The sequence below is a fragment of the Ostrinia furnacalis genome, unplaced genomic scaffold (assembly GCF_004193835.3).
Source record: "Ostrinia furnacalis isolate ACB-3 unplaced genomic scaffold, ASM419383v2 OfSCF1226, whole genome shotgun sequence".
Taxonomy (NCBI): Eukaryota; Metazoa; Arthropoda; class Insecta; order Lepidoptera; family Crambidae; genus Ostrinia; species Ostrinia furnacalis.
In genome coordinates this window covers 425,608-443,534 of record NW_021131465.1, presented here as the reverse complement: position 1 = coordinate 443,534, position 17,927 = coordinate 425,608, and the positions used below count along the sequence as shown (strand labels likewise).

The window sequence follows — 17,927 nt, the reverse complement described above, 5'->3', positions numbered from 1 at the left end:
GCATACGTAATGTTGTGTAAATTATTACGTCACCTTGTAGTTCGTTAGTTAGATTATGAGCATAATTTTTGAAGTAATGTTTCACTCGACTAATCAAGCCAATCAAGCCCGTCCTCTTGCCAACAGTCTTGCTCATAAAGCCAGCCAAGATGCGTTTGTTCTTTTACATAAAAAAAAACAATAAAAATACTAAAGTGCTATTATAGCACTTACCCTTTTCATAAATAAGACTATAAAATATTTTTAATTCGTCATTGAAGAGGATCAAGGCTCTAACATCTTACTCTTTCATAAAATGGTTCAGAAAGGGTTAAGTGTGTCAGAATGAATTTCCCTAAGGTTTTTCGAACGTGTTAAAACTGCCTGGAAAATTATCGTACTGCTCTTATCGGGGTCGGTTCTATAGTGCGAGCACAAAGCGTAATGTTAGGCCCCGCGGCATACGCCTGCCCATTATTTATTTAGGATACTATGTATTATTACGTACCACACTCAGCCCGGTCTCATGTAAGTAAGGGCAGAGTATTTGCACTGGAGATGGTTCACTACCGTTGGGATTTAATATACCTATCGTGTAATGGATATTAGGAGAATCTGGGAGTGTTTATCTTTATCTTACTGCTGTTGGTTTAAATTATAATTTACATATTTTATAAAAGATCTATGAAACATATTTAAAAATAGAAATTTTAACTGTGCCAAGATGTCCTTTGTTCCAATCTCTCGATTTGAGATCAATGGCTGCTCGAAGCCAAGCGCCCGCGCAGTCTATCCGCTATAAAGAGATAAAGTAGTGGAACTACAATTATTATTATTTTAATATGACAATTCTGATCTGCGTTTAATATAATTTTCTCTTCTCTTCTTCTGGATATTCGGGTGCAGGCGTTGCGCAATTGAAAATAGAAATATATTTTACAATATTTCCTTCAAGGCGTCTAAATAGGCGGCCTAGCACCCTTCCAATCCTTACAAGTAGCTTATATAAAATTGCTTTACGAAGCCGTTAGTTCAGACCTGTTGCGATGTGCAACGTTTGCTGCCCTGGCAAAGTATTTTTGCTCTTATGCAACTTGTATACAAGATCTTATTTGCAACGGTGCACAATCTCTGAGGGTAGACGGCGCAATCACGTTGTCCGTAAGCGGATTCACAGGCTTCAATAACAAGGCGGGAAGCCATGTGTGGTCAACTTAACAGTTTATTTCCGTGTTTGATTCCTTCACCTTGCGAAGGCTAAGGTTACTATATTGATTTCGAGTACTTTACATACTGCTTGAATTGCGTACGACAGCTAACGACACGCTCATCAGACTAATTTAGGGTTGCCAGTTAAGTTTTTATTTTCATTCAAATCAAATTTCTTAATTTGCGTAATTCCAGGTACATAAGTGTTCTTACATAGATTTGGTAGGTTTCACTGTTTTCATGTTTCATTGGGAATTTAGATATTTTTTATACTTGTCTCTAAAAAAATAAACGTTTGTAGTTAATGACCAGTATTGATTGTGTGGTTTCTGATATGTTACCAAATATTTATTTAACAACCAATGAAGGTCAATGTAAGTAAACCGTATCTATGTATTTAAGGTGAGCTATCTATGTGATAGTATAATCTATGTTAAATATTTTGAAACTTTGAAAGTTGTAGGTATGTACATAAAATATTGATAATAAAAACTCCATTGAATTTGGATTTCTGAAAATAGGAATAGCAAGCTTTAGTATTTTTGGTACTATAATAATAGTCTAATAAGACTAGATATTTTGGATCTAAATTGATTGAATAAACCCACTAAGCCAGACGGGTCCACTGAAAGCACAGGCTTACACTTGGGGTAAACAAGGGTCAGTCCCACGGTTTTCGCCCACGCGTCATCCCGCGCTATGCTCGCAGAGGTTAAAGTGGTGGCTCCCGGGGGAGGTTTGATTTTCTATTTATTTATTCATAGTTATAATCACAGAATAATCCAGTATGCTAGAGTTTTCACAAAATGCTAGGTTCATATTGAAATTACAGTTTGATTTTACTGTAATAAGTACGGGTTTCTTCGGAAACCTATCTCAGGCTCCAGTCTCTCATACACAGTGTAGCATAATTAAGGATTAATTAATTAAATATAAATATTGTGTAACATCTTAAATGTAAATATCAATGTAATTGATGTTATATGTGTGAGAGATAAATATTTTTTTTTGTTTTTTTTTTTTATTAATTTTTATTATTTTCTTACGTGAAAATGGATAGATATATTTTTTAGAGGTAGAGATATCCAAAATAACCAAAAGTACACGATGGCACATAAAGTACACTCTGGTCAAAGACATCTTGCACGTTTTGTACTCAATTCAGCCTTAGCCAGAATAAACCGACTAAGTGAAAAGCGTGTTTCGTTGATTAGGTAGGCTAAAAATAGTCTTACTTATAACGAGGCTAGCGACTGAAATATAATAATCTGTGTTTCAACTATCTTTCTTTCTAACGTAATATTATATCTGTAATATTTCCTTATTTTTATATGTTTCACGGATGTCGAATGTCGATTTCAGTGAAGACTTTTTTCGCAAATTGGGGTCCAAAGTCCAAACTGTCTCTTGCGTTACCAAATTACCGAATTCTCCAAAGTATTTGACGTCAGGGAAGGAAGAGCCGCAAAGATGTTCAATCAATCAAAAAGTTAAGCTACGCTTTGAAAAATTTCCAAGGAAAAAGGAGGTATACTTGGGTGACTTTTAACCTCTCTCTTTTTGGAAACATATTATCGTACCAGCACATTTAATACGAATTTCACAAAATAGGTATTAAGTAATGACTGCAATTCTTCAAACATGGAGAATTAGATTCTAATCCATGCTCGTGTGCTTACCACGAGTTTAGGTGTGCTCGCTAGCAAGTGCGTCAAAAAATCTATGAATTTAGTTTTTGAAAGTAGCCGCTCTAGTGTTGTACAATTTGTCATACATTTATTGTCATTTTTTTGCAGTCGCTAGCGAGCACACCTAATGTAAACTCATGGTAAGCGCACTGGCTACAGCTCGTTTAAGAAAAAAAAATAGCCAGTAGACCATATTGTAGTCCCTATCGAAGGAGGACCGACGCGCACGCGGTTGCCCACGTGATCCAAAGATCTATTAACCGTTATTAGATCACTCAAGTTCGATGGGACGTGAACGCGTTCATTATGCTGCCTGCGGACGTTAGCTCAGTAATTAATCTAAAGACAATTTACATGTGCGGACCGTCCTGCCCGTGACATGTGACGGCAAACTCACTTAAGGGTTAACGCTGTTTGCCAAAGGTCTTGTTCAAACATTCTAGCTCTCATGAGTACAAAACTATACGGGTGAGGAAATCAACGGTATAATAATTATGTGATCAAAAATCAATGCTTGATTAGAATTATATGGTCTTAAAACTACATATTTATGGCACCTGATGACCTGACTTAATAAGTTACTCGTATTTGTAGTTGAGCTGAAAAGGTTCTAATGCATCTTAGAAGAATAATGTCACTAAAGAATAATGTCATGGAGGTCTTTTATTTTCCACAAGAAGCAGTTGATTTCCACAACAGTTTTATCATAGTTTCCATTCACTGCTCGATCAGCAAATGTGCCGTCATAATGTTATTATGAAACGCCTTTTGTCCGCCGTGACTGTCCCTGAGCGTAACGATATGTCGTATCGCCGCCTCCACGCGCCCCGAAAGTGTATGAGCGTCACATTAATCCTACCGGGATACTCGAATAAATCACACAAGACGGATACTAATATGTTTACCTTTTTTTCCTGGCGACGTGCAGTTGCTCTTGTTGGAGGGTGATTTAGTTTCGGCTGCCGCCATTTTCTCCTTCTCCGAAGCCATGTTCGCGAGGTTCACTCGTACGGCCGAAAACGTACGTATTCACGCGGAGGGCGCGCCGCCTCTCATTACTGCACGGACCGAGAAATATATTAGGCCAGAACCGCGGCCGCACCCAAGGACCACCGAAAGATTATGGATAATGAGCGATGAGTGATTACTGATGAACAAATATTGGCAAACACCCAACCTTATTGACTTTTACTCATAGTTAACCGCAAAAAACTAAACACGGATGCATGGGTTAAGCTCGGCAATAAGTGCGTGTGTGGCGCGGGTTTTCTTGTATTTATGATAAAGATTGTTGATCTTTTATGTAAGTATTTCTAGTACGTGATTCGTTAATCACTGCGACGCGCCGTGACTTGGCCTATGGGTGTTTGTGCACAGGACAATGCAACCCGCGTGCTAATCGATGCGCTAATAAGGTTAATCTGTGCTAATTTGTGAACAACTTTGTGATTTTTAATTAGCAACTACATCAAAGGTCATTGGGTGAATTATTTAGATTCATACGTTTACATTGGAGCCACTGACCGTTATTAGAATCATCTAGATAGATCGGGAATTTGTTTACCGAAATAAATTATTATTTTTGACGGAAACGAGGTGTGAAACATGTATGTAATTTTAGTGCTTTAGTGACAAATACTTCGTAAATGAGTATGTTTTGATGTATGTAGTAGGTATAGGACTAAATACAATATTTCATTAATAATGGTGTAAACTAAATAAGAGCTAGCTATAAATAGCTTATTTCTCATTTTATTTTCGATAGCATCAAGTTAACAAAGGGCTGACTTATTACATTTCGGTCGAGATTTAATTAAGTCGCGACGGTAATAAAATGTTTTGTAATTTTGGTAAGCCGCATTATGATTTGCGTCATTCCTACTCAAGCTTCATTTATAGAAATAAAAAATACTTAATTTGTGTGACAAATTATGGAGGCGCCGACGCGATGATAAATTACTATTTGTGGCCGAATTAATGAATTAATCCCCAAATTTCTCAGCCTCAAAATATCTCTATCTTTAGTTCGTTAAATCTTTATTAAATTTGGATCTTTTGTGTCGGCGTTATGATTGCTTTTCGTCTGTTTTAATTAGAGCTGTTTCAGCAGTCCGTTCATTTCTAGTCTGGCCAATTTTCTATCAGAAGACGAGTAACTAGGTACTCGTATAACGGAATATTTGACAGAATAGTTCAATTTGCTAATAACTTGAGTATAGTGACACGATGGTGCTAATTATAGTGTGACGAATGAAAAGTTAACTGTTATTTTACAATTTTTATCGATTTTAAATTGATATTTGAAATTAGTGGAACGTCAGCGTATATTATTGTCTACTAAGTAAATTAGTTTCTATATTAGTTTATTTAGCTTCTTTCGTATTATTATAAGCAAGGATTAATTATTCTCTCGTTGATTTTAATAATAGTGTAACATAAGAAGATCCGTGTGTAATAAATTGTACAATGAGTTGTTGTTGCAAATGTTCTGTTGTTAATTTTTTTGACTAAGTAAGTATAGAAAATATAAATCGGAATAAATATTTTTTTTTTAAATCAAAGTCGTGAGCCAATATTTGCATTGAAGTAGTATTTATGAAAACGAACAAAGAAAGGATAGTATGTAAGAAAATAATAAAATGAAAGATGAAAAAGTTTCATAAAATGTTTAATTGACAATTATACGAGTAGGTACATTATAAAAAGAGCAATGACAAATTTAAGAAAATACATAAAATAAAAAGTGACAATGTTTAAGTTCCAATGATCATGCAAACACAAAATAATTGAATCAATTTGTATATTGACATAAATCGGGATGCGTCATTTTCACTTTCAGGTGAAAATGACGGGTCCCGACTTAAGGTTCGGACAAACCAACGCGATCACAGCGCGATCAGCCGGCGTGCAGCGATGGCGAACAATGCATTTAGGTCTGGTCGCCATCGCTGCACGCCGGCTGATCGCGCTGTGATCGCGTTGGTTTGTCCGACCCCTTAGCCATTCTGTAGCGAGTGAGAGTCAGAATACGCGCGTCATTTTCGCCGCTACAACGATGGCTCGTCAGGCATCGATACAACCCTTTGTGTGGGAAAGTCGCTCGTTATGGAATAGCGTTTTGTTATTCCGTTTGCAGAAGTGCTATTGGGAATGACTATTGTGGACGAGAGCACTGCAGTGCCATAGACTGCAGCATTGATTGGGATCCACTTGAACAATCAGATACGGGAAGATCTGGCACAATGCGACTCTAGTTCATTTTTACTACATATTCCTCATTGTAGACTCGTATTCTCTATTTTTATTACAATAGGTTTCTAATTATTTATTAATTTTACAAATACTATTCTGCCTCATGAGATGCTGAACATGTAATAATGAGGGTTTGAACATGCAAGATAAAATATAAAGAAATGTAAGTTGAAGCTCCTTTACACAATAAAATGATAATGATATGGTAACTATACGGAGCTAACCTCAAATGTTTTCCAAATGGATTCAAGTGAAAATGCATCTTACAGTAAGAAGTTTAGAAGCTAAATTTGTTTGTGATCGTCTCGTCCTATATTTTCGTAGCGGCGGATAACATTCTCTTTTAAACCTTAATGTCAAGGACTGAAAGTTGCTACTCGCATGAAATGAGAGTACGGTCATTCGGCGTACGTTTCGGAGGCTATGTGTGCAGGCGGTTGTGGTTTTAAAAATATTGTGGTAATGAACGGTGAACGTGCACATCTGGGCCGCTCGAGATCACTCGGGGTGGATTAGTGAAATGTCAGCTGGCCCGCCACTCACACATAACCTGTCGGTACGCACGAATTACGTAATCACGATTAACCTGCACTGAGGGTTACGCGGGATGGGAGCTCGGGCCGGGCGCGGGCTGTCGTGGGACGAGCGCGTCGAGGGACGCGGGTGTCGCGTGCGGCGCGGTCGGCGCGCGGTAGGCCTCGGAGGCTGCCCGGGCGGGATCGATGCGGGCGGCGGGCGGCGGCGGAGTGCAGCAGCCCGGAGGCTGCGCCGCCCCCCGCCCCGCGCCCCCGCCCAGCCGCCGCCGCCCGCCCGCGCACGCGTGCTCAGCTCGCCGGGCGGCCGCGCCGCCGCGTCGCCGACGTTTCAATTCCCTTCATCTCATACTGATTTACGATATTCTTTACATTGATGTTTTTTGGAGACCGCGCTGGTTTAACTGATCACGGCTCTAACTTTTTGGCTAGCTATTTAGATGCGGTGAACATTTCACATTTTCAATCTCATTATTTCATTCAGTCTATCGAATTTGGCAAACAAAGTGAGAGATCAAATTAGTTGNGATCAAATTAGTTGAATATTTTTTTTAAACTACTCTTAAATTGGACTTTTCCTAATTTATACCAATACAATTATACGATCCCAATTTAGTTACTTCAGCTCTTATCTATTACAAATGGGTTAGTTCGAGTTCGCAACAAGGACAAAACATGCTAATATAAAGGCAAAGGGTTTGCTCTATTCCCAGAAAGATAAATGAATTCTGTTTATAGGCTTTATCCGTTCTTTATCCCGAATAGGTAAATAATAAATTCGTTCGCCGCAGCTTTCAAGTTTACAGACGTGTAGCCGGCGGATGCGGTTGGATACAGTAGCTGTATGTATAACGTCTTAAGTAAGAGGTAATTCTATTTGGGTTATTCAGGGCTTTAATCATCGAATGTTTTTCTTTTAGTAGTACGAGTAGATATAGCGAAATGGTAGCATGTTTGCTAAGTACGTATACATAATGATGCGAGATCGGGGAGATATAAAAGTTGCCGCGCTGCTTATTTAGGTTGCTAGATATACTTTTATTTACGTGTAGGTAGGTATGCTGGGAAGAGTACGCAGTCGTGGAATCGTGCCAAGTGTGGGACAATGACTCTCGGTCCCGATGGCCGCGTGTCTTATCGGCTTAAATGAGGGTGCGAGCGCTCGCCGGCTGCGAACAGCAAGCAGGGCTGGCGAAAATGGGAAATCCTTAATCAGCAATCGCAGGCAAGACGCCGCGCTGTTTACGTCTGTCAACAATTTGCACAGAGCTCGTTTTTAGGATCGTGACCTTTTTTCTTCAAAGTAAATACAAAGTGTGTTGTAGCTGAAACTTTGAGGACGATTTACATAAATTCAAAAGAGTTTTCACTTTCTGATCTCCAATAATTAACGTTTTTCTTTCCAATAGCTGGCATGATATTAACATATTTTCTGTAGCACCTTCAGTGGTTGATGGCTTGTATGCATAAAAATATATTATTTTTAAATTGTTTTAATAGGTTCTTATCGGGACAAATGTGTCCCACTGAGGCACAGAAAGGCAACCCTAGCGCCGAGGTGGCGTTCGCATTGACGGGTTAACTTATGTTGGGTCAGGTTATGGGGCGCGGGACGTAAGACATAATTTGAATGAGCCGTGTTGCGGTAGGCTTCGCACAGTATATCTTCATTAACTTTCGTGCATAATTATTGTTGTGTTCATTTGAAATTCAAAATTCAGCTAAATCTTTACATTTTTTTAAATATTTGAAACATTTCAGTGCACTTACGGGGCAGGTATGTACTATCCTAGCCTGCATCTCACTTAACATCAGGTGCGATTGCGGTCAAATACCTGTTGTGTTCTGCATAAAATAAAATAAAAATTCAGTAATAAATACAATTATTTTACATTAGAGAAGTGGAATCACATCATAAAAGAATATACATTTAATCTGTCTATACAAGAACTTATTTTTAACACGTTCACGTTTTAGCAATTTAAGTGGCTTTAAAATACTCAAACAGCCACGACGAGTTGTGCCAGTCTGGTGTAGGTACTGTAGGTACCTATAGAAAACTTGAGATAATACTTATCTTATTTGCTTTGCAGAGAGTTAGAAAAAATAGTCAAACTCATTATTCAAAAGAACGTGGAGGGAGGGATAGACCTTGGTATTACTTATCAAGGTTAAATGTATTATTCGAGTTTGTTTGAAGAAAGAAACAATGCCTTCACTTATCTCATTAAATTACAGGGCAATCTAAATTCACGTTTACTCGTGCGGCGTAGCATTCTTCTGCTCAAATATTCATAACTCCATGCTCGCTACCGACGCGTGTCCAATGAAAAGCTCTACACATGACGTGGGTATGTGTGTGTTTATGTTACAAGGCATCAGTATATTAAAATAAATGCGAAATACCACTCACTGATTAATCATGAAACGCCAACCCAACTTAAACTATAGATCTGATCCTTGGTTAGCATATACAAGTTTCTTGCGCTGGTTCTCAGCACTGTCCCATTTATTGTACCGTAGCAGTGGTAGGGTTAATACTGGACGTGCAAGAGTGCTTTTTAAAAGCCTACTTGCAAAAATAAAATAGGTTTTATGAGATTTTTCATTTTTATCTATGACCAGAGTCATAAAGCTCCCGAGTCCAGAAATCTGCGGCCCCGCCGAGTGCGGCGAGCGTCGGCGCGTCACCTCATTTTACTTTTTGTCGTCTGGGGAAATTATCTGACGGCGACTACCAGTCAAGGGTTTAATGTCGGGAATATTCGATGACGTCGAACGTTTTTTTATATAGTTAGAAAGGTAAATGCAGGGATTTTTTTAATTAAACATCAGATTATTTTAATAAGTAACGGAGATAGTAAGTTTACTCGTATTTACTCGTCGCAAGAGACCGCGGTAACAATTGATTTCTATTGTGTCTCGATTGACTGGTACTTGAAAGGCTACTTAATAGGAGGTACATTTTATTTTTTCGGAAAAAACCTTTGAAGTTGATGATTTTCTTTTGTTTTTATACTTCACAAAATAATAGGTACACATTTTAACGCTTTAATTAACGCAAATAAAACACTCCACAAATACCATAACATTCCAACATAATTTATAGCTGTAATACAAAACCATGAAATTATTTTTATTATTATTATTTTACAGGTTTTTCTCCTAAGATTTCCAAGTCCCATAAAGCTTTGACCCGTATACCCGGTGTCTTTGTGTCAATGTGAAAAGATATCTTCTTAATTAGAAGTTAATTTCATAACGAATCATGGATATTTTCGCTTCGACATCATTCACCGCAAATTTCAGTGGTCAAAATGAGCTTTCGCTTCGTAAGGTGTTTGCGTTTGCGGCTCCAATCTAACTAGCGGAATCAGTTGATTCGTCCGCGTTGAATACGAAATGTATTCGGAGTAAAATACGTCCTCTTTTTCCCAGGAAGTGGTTGAAAGTGCAAGATTTTGCAGCTGTCTGGTGCTCAGTAATGATAGCACAGCGGAATCCAATTTTTATGGCGCAGTGTGAAAGTTTATTATTAGTTGTCAAAACACAAAACTGAAAACGATAGCGTTTTTTACTGCTAATAGAATATTAACGCAAATGTTCTGAAGATGGATGTTGAAGCAAAAAATATTGGACAGATCTATATATATAGACTAAGAGCTAGTGAACGCCTTCCATCATCAGCTCATCAACATGAGATGATGATTTACAGACTCAAAATACTTGAGTAACTTAAGAAAAAGTACAAAAAACAATATTTATAGTGCCTCGTGTTCGCACTTTCAGCCACCCTAAAAGCTGTCTGGCAAGGCGAAGGAACCATCAGAAGTGTCTGGCTGATGAGGAAACTTCATCAAATGATGGTTCAAATATTTTATGTAAATATCAGCTTTTATAGTATGACGTAAGTAGGACTACATCTTCATGAACTTTAAGGTGTCTGGCTAAGGGATTCCACCATGGTAGGTGTCTGTCAATGAATGACGTCATTTCTAATATCATTTTGAAGGAAATATAAAAAAATCAGCCTTTATACTTTGACGTAATTAAGTTGGTATTTTACACACCTTTAGTACCGTCTGTCTGCCAAAGCCACCATTACCCAAACTTCATGTTTGGCCATGGTTCTTAGCTATGTTGGGAGCATGCGCTGACAAACTTTCAGCCTTTATAAAATAACGTAGGTCTGGCGTTCACTAGCTCTTAGTCTAATATAAAAGAAAGTCGTGTTAGTTACTCCACTTATAACTCAAGAACGGCTGAACCGATTTAGCTGAAAATTGTCAGGGAGGTAGTTTAGAGCCAGGAGAAGGACATAGGATACTTTTTATCCCATTCGAAATTAAAAAAAAAGTCTGCTTATTTATTGCCATTAAGGCGGAACAAAGTTCGCCGGGTCAGCTAGTTTTTAATAAACTTTACAATATTAATAGTATGTAGCACATACTTGGAAAATACACCAGAATAGCAGATACTTGGGCTATAATTTAACTACCCCTAAGCGAGAAAAGCCGCAGAGGTAAGTAATAATGTTAGTACACATTAGACGATATTTGTGGATGAAAATATCAGGTAAAGTTGGATGAATTACCCAAGCCCATTCATATTGTTTGACGCGCAATTAATTGGTTTATTAGAGCAGAAGTGACGTGTTCTTTAATTATACCTAGGAGGTATCAATTAATAACATTCGGTCGTTAGTCGTAACCAATAACTAATCACGAATTCCCGTCGAACTGCGGCCATAGTTTCAGTTGAAGTAAATGAATATTCGCTAGAGTAAGGCGTTTGCAGTTTGGATTCAATTGTAACATCCGATGCTTCGACCGTTCGAAACTTTGAGCATTAATTAAATCGCAGCTTTTTTAATTTTCTGATATCTTTAAGGTAATATTATTGTTAAGTTCGCTCAGAATTTTTAATATCGGAACATGATATTAAGAATCATTGCATTATACCATAATTGCACCTTTCTTGTGTAAAAGCATATTAAAATGTCAATTCCGATCATTACTCATATTAACGACGTCATTTGTAAAGGTCATTTTGGCTGAACAATACCTACTGATAATTTACCCAATACGAGTATTCTATAAAATATATTGGTTTTCTTTCACTATTTCCCTTAAAGCAAGTCTAAACCTTTAGCTTTTCTTCTCCCATCCATCTACGTGATTCACGGGTCGGTTTCAACGTCGAGAGCGTATTGTGCAAGATTTAAGACGATTATATTTATTTACTTAGAACTTTAATGCCAAATTTTGTACATAAGGCGAACTTAATGCACTAAAGCATTCTCGCATAATATAAAAGCCAAATAATGCGAATGCCTGAAAAAACCTACATTTCACACTTCATAAGTTCTTATGACACGTTTCGATACCATACATGTAGGTAATTTATTTATTTGCTTGTCACGTGGTAATCTTGTGAGCTTTTTAGCTCTTTTGACGTTACGCATGTTACATAAAACTCTTTTTAGTTTCTAAATTAATTAATTTCATACACATTTTATGCCTACACCTACTACACAATTTTTTGATCAAAACATATTTTTTGTTCAAACTAAGTATAGGTACAGGGTGGCCAGGGAGTTGACGTTCAAAGCTAAATTTTAGATTCCTTACATCAAGGTGTATGAAAATACCCCCTCAAAATACCTATCTCATCATAATCTCATTTGAACTATCGTTTACGGTGAGAACAATTGGAAGTTGAAATACCTTTGAGACTACGGCATCAATATCGGAGTGACGTTATCTCCAGAGAAATACGTTGGCGATAACAACGGAGAAGTTGGTTTAGCTAGCTCATTCCCGTGAATCACAGTTTATAGTGAGAACCGTAGGGCCACTCTATTAACTACTAGCTTTCCGCCCGCGGCTTCGAGCGCGTCGAACCCTGAACCTTATTTTTTTCCAAAATAAAATTTAGCCTATGTTACTCGTGGATAATGAAGCTTTCGAATGGTGAAAGAATTTTTCAAAACGGTCCAGTAGTTTTTGAGCCTATTCATTACAACCAACCCTACAAACAAACAAAGTTTTCCTCTTTATAATATTTGTGTAGAAAAACATAGACTGGGTTCCACCATCTTACTTTAACTTTGACAAACGTCAAAAATCTGTCAAACTCCATACAAAAAACACCGGTTATCGTCATAGTTATGGTACGGTCAAATTTAGGTTGTGCAACTCAGCCTGAGATTGCAAATAAGTAGTAAGTACATACTTAATATGCCTACTAATATTATAAGTAAACGCAAAAGTTCGATGAATTTTGATTAGACATCAAAAAGGAATGTAAATGACTCATTTATAACAAATCAGTACTCCTTAACAAGAAGAAATACACCAATGATCAGTCATAAGTACCCACTGTTAGCACAAGTCGACTTGCTAAGTAATTGTTGGTCCGAAACTAATAAACAACGAATTTAGAACGGGTATTACACCTGAGTCATGGCTGAGCATTTGGGTTTGTTATCTGTTACGATAGAACGAACCCATAATTTGGTTTTATATTTATTTTATACATTATACTCGTACTTAGGTACATAAGACTCATTCCGTGAGATTATTATAGAATTATTAAGTTGTATTTTTTGTAGGAGAAGGCACATACCATTTATTGCGGTTGACACTGAGAAAAAGTGCTGTCATCCCCTCCCATTGACTTTCGCAACATCAGAAGAATTTAGTTAGACCAGATGTCATCATTAACCAATTTTTCCAAGACTTCTCCTTTCTTAATTGATTGATTTTTCAGTGGTAATTGGGTGTACTTTAAAAAAAATCTTGTAATCCTTGTTTATGCTGTCAACTCTCGTCGCCGAAGCTTTAATTAAAAGCATGGGTTGTCTGAAGCCAAATGAAGCCTTCTTCTGCGCTTTTCTCTTTTGTGCGACAACTTTAATGGCTCGCTTTGCAGGGGACTCGCGTGTATACGCCCCACTAATGGAGATTTATAGTTGCACTAATTAAGCTGAGACGGCCCGGACGAAACATGCGCCAGGTATTACATTAATTGTTCAACCATAAACTATCGCGGTTTAACGCGCTCTTTGGGATGCGCTATTAAGATGATCACAAACAAACATAAAATAATAATTGTTATTTCATTAATTTTATCCTATTGTCTGTATTGCAACTATGTAAACTGCTTGCTCTTACATGGCGCATGTACACACGGCCACACTGTTAACTATCCATTTCCGTTTTTGATCTCGCTCTCATCAAATGGTATCAATTGCGATAGAACGAGACGACGTATGACAGGCAATGGATAGTTAACACTGTTGCCGATGGTACTTACCTACATACGAGTACATAATACTGAACAACCAGTTAAAACACCAAATCATTCACGTGTTTGCATATTGCAGTGGTTAACAGGGCTCAGTTAAATATCTAATAATTTTCCACCGATTGCAAATAAAAAAGCTAAGGCTCCGATATCTTATACACGTAATTTAATTTGACTGCAACGGTTACAAGGAAATTTAATTTCCGAACGGGAATTATTTACGACGCTGTGATAATTTGAAACATAAATAACGGTTTTGATATTTTTCCATTCAATGTCCAACGCAGTGGTAACATACGCATACTGCCGTGTCGACAAACAAGGTGTATTTGCATTAATTAATATCCTATTTCGTTAATCTTTTTTAACATCGGTTTTCCATTTCCATGGCATGAATAACAACACACGGAGGCGCCAAGAATCCAAGATTATCCAAATTTTGCGTCAACCCAATTTGCTTTGAGTTTTCCGAATTCATGAATAAACATCATAATAACATCATGTGCCTGATTCGATGACGTGACTACGAAGGAGACACGCATACACTTATTCCTGTACAAAGAAAGCACCACACCTTCTTTTAAGAGATTTGTTCAACACTCGATCGCTAGAATTTTTTGTGAAAGCTTCGTGCTTTGGCGACAACTGTCCTAAATATTATTGGATAGCGTTGTAACGACACAGTGCATACCAATTGAGATATCGAAAATTTATTTTTTCACCACCTTTAAAGTACTATACAAACCAAAGATAAAGAGAAGCTACTGAGGTGTTAATCACTGATACTAAAAGTACCAAGTTTGCCATGGCCCATATGTAAACAAGTCCTTACAAAGTGGCGTCAATTTGACGACAACGCGCACTCTATGTTGACACGGGTGGGTATTATGAACTCCGTCGTGGCCTAAAATATTACTTATTTTCAAACTAAACATGAAACTCAATCCGCGGTAGATTTTTTGTTGTTGGTGGGATTTTTCATGAATATTTAAACGTTATTTTTGTTTACCGACTCATCGCGTAACTAAAGGCAAGGTTGTTAAAAATAACTGGAGTGTGCCGACGCACCGTTAACGAAAATATATTTTCTGGGAAAAAAGCTAAGGAAAAGAAGCTTAAGAAAGAAGAGTACTGTTGTTGGTATTACAATATTGATTATATTTGACGTTGTGGGATTCGCCGTATTGTACGAATTAGTACAGAATAATAATAAGTGCCTCTACGTAGTATTAGGCTGAGTTGCACAAGTCTGTGAAACTCCATACAAAAAACACCGGTTATGGTCATAAAAGGTTAAAATAAGGTGGTGTACTCAGACTTATCTCTGATAGCAATACCTAACTTTACAAATACCTATCTTACATAGAACGACGTAGACGCCGACGAAGCCACGATTGGGAAATCACAAGAACTTTTAGCTTAATGGGGCTTACATCAATTCAGCAAATGTGACTCAGATGTACTGACTTAGACATAGTTTTCTATTGTCGCGAGACTAGCTCGTTTACCGAACTAAACGATATTCGATAAAAGGTCGATGGATCATCCCGAACAAAGTTGTCGGTTTGCGTGTGACATGCCGCAGCATCGCCCGCGGCTGTCCGCGCCAGATTAGGACTCCTACCCGGCGAAGCGAGGAAAGTCTTCTCCCCGACGATTAAACTTTGTAGCTCAACAACACTCTGATAAAATAACGAGATATCTGCGACTCCGTATTATGTTTCGAGAAAAACTCATTCGAGCTCAAGTACCCACACGAAATTAAAAGGAGCGTTTTGGACGGTTATAAAACGAGTCGGCTACAATTTATAAGGTGAATTCACGATCTATTTTTATTTGATGAACCTTTTAGCAAAGCGATAGTTACTTAATACACGACAATAACAAAAGAAAGATAAAGAAAGATCGTGGGTTTTATTTTATGAGAGCTTTTGGTAAAGTATACTAAAATGTTTCAGCTGCAAGGTAAAATAACATAAGTAAGTAATATATCAGCTTTCAGGATCAGGTTACTCGTACTTCAGTCTCCTGGGATGTACGCTCTATTTATGCAACATAGGCAATCACAAACAACATCAATATACTAACTAATAAATCGCACAACTGATGTCTAACGTTCGCAAAACCAATCACGAGTTGGAAACTGTAGGAATTGCATTACAATAATTGTAGGTACAGACTATGGTAGATCATGTCCAGCTTTGATAGCTTATGGGAGATCGACTGGCATATCTCGCAAACCCGTAGAGTAGGCAATTTCGAGTTTATTCCTTTACCTATTCCTGGCATCCTAACGCAGGTGAGGTATTTTTATGAACCACTAACGGCTAGTAGACGTGTCCGCGTGTCATTCACAATATTGACTGCTTAAGAGCGTATTAAATGGATGAAATTCTTACGGCATGATCGATGGGGGTTATCGAGTGAACTAGATATAAAGTTAGGGATATCCCTTGGACAATAAAACAGTTTATAAGCAATGTATCTTTATTAGAAGGAGGAGATCTACAATCTTATGTAGTCATATTTTTGCACCATAAATGATATCAAATGCTTTGCGTATAAAAACCCTGACTGAATTTTTCACGTAAAAGCACTAACGTTTTAATTTACGTAGACCCTGTATTTTTTACAAAGGATTAACTCGGTCATCCTGTCTTTGTTATGTAAACGTAAAAGCGAAAAAAATCTCACTTGACCTAATTATTTTGTGTTCGTGCATTTTACCGAAAACGCCGCGTTGCCAAGATGGGTTGGGAAGATGCCTTTTTCATTTAGCACCATAAATTAGACATTGTGTTAGAATCCATTGTGCTGAAAAACATTTTATTTATATTTTATTGTGAAAATATTGTTGCCGAGTGAATATCGCTTATTTCATTGTAAAAATATACGAGGGAGGAAAATGATAATATCAGTAGGATCATTCTGATAATAAAATTATGATAGCGGTAAATTGAATTTTGAATTGAATGGATAGTTAAGTTACTTTGATATGTTGGCTATTATTCCATCCTACAAACACAAAACAAATAACACCGAACCCGAAAGAAAATTCGCGTAATTGCAATGTGTTACTGTAACAGATCCGCTCGCCGCAAGTAACAGAGCGTGAACGACGAACGTCTCCGAAGATTACTTTCCGCGATGTGGAGTTTCCGCGGCGAGCGTTCGCGAGATGGGGCACTGTTAGGCCCTTTTGACACGTCCCGGTTGCCGGCTAACCGGCGCCGGGTACCCGGTCGTGAAGTGTATGGGCATGCCGGATTAATTACGCCGGAACATGTGAAAGCTACGTACCATGCCCATACACTTCACCACCGGATACCCGGCGCCGGTTAGCCGGCAACCGGGACGTGTGTAAAGGGCCTTACGCAAACACGCGGTCGCAGCTTGCTCAGGGGCGGATTAGGGTTAGCACTTTTATGAAAACTTGTGAAAGCGATAGCTCATAGAAGATAACGCGATGTTTTTTGCACCAATTATGCCTAATTGTTAGATTGATGTGCACTAGTTTATGTATATTGTAAGTAGATAGAAGTAGCATTTTTCCATTCAAAGGCACGTCTCCGAAGATTACTTTCCGCGATGTAGAGTTTCCGCGGCGAGCGTTCGAGANTTGAATGCTGAGTAAGTGTTTTCTAAGTTTACTTTTGAAAGTAAACTTAGATTAATAACTTAGATGAATAACACCGAACCCGAAAGAAAATTCGCGTAATTGCAATGTGTTACTGTAACAGATCCGCTCGCCGCAAGTAACAGAGCGTGAACGACGAACGTCTCCGAAGATTACTTTCTGCGATGTGGAGTTTTCGCGGCGAGCGTTCGCGAGACGGGGCACTGTTACGCAAACACGCGGTCGCAGCTTGCTCAGGGGTGGATTAGGGTTAGGTCTTTTATGAAAACTTGTGAAAGCGATAACTCATAGAAGATTAAGCGTTTTTTTTGCAAATAGTAC

The 17,927-nt window shown here is 38.0% G+C and overlaps 1 protein-coding gene across 3 annotated transcripts in view; it reads right to left on the bottom strand.

The window, feature by feature from the left end:
- The window catches only part of kcc (solute carrier family 12 member kcc), a 341,704-nt gene that overhangs the window by 63,891 nt on the left and 259,886 nt on the right, over nt 1–17,927 (bottom strand). Inside the window, exons 1-2 of one of the 3 annotated variants that reach the window (XM_028303279.1) lie at nt 6,715–6,856; nt 3,782–3,934 (exon numbers count right to left, since the gene is read on the bottom strand). The exons of the other annotated variants lie outside the window; for them this stretch is intronic. Coding sequence (XP_028159080.1) covers nt 3,782–3,866 — 85 coding nt within the window. The 5' untranslated portion in view covers nt 3,867–3,934; nt 6,715–6,856. Of the gene's footprint in view, nt 1–3,781; nt 3,935–6,714; nt 6,857–17,927 lie in introns of those variants that run through there. 3 annotated transcript variants of the gene reach the window in all.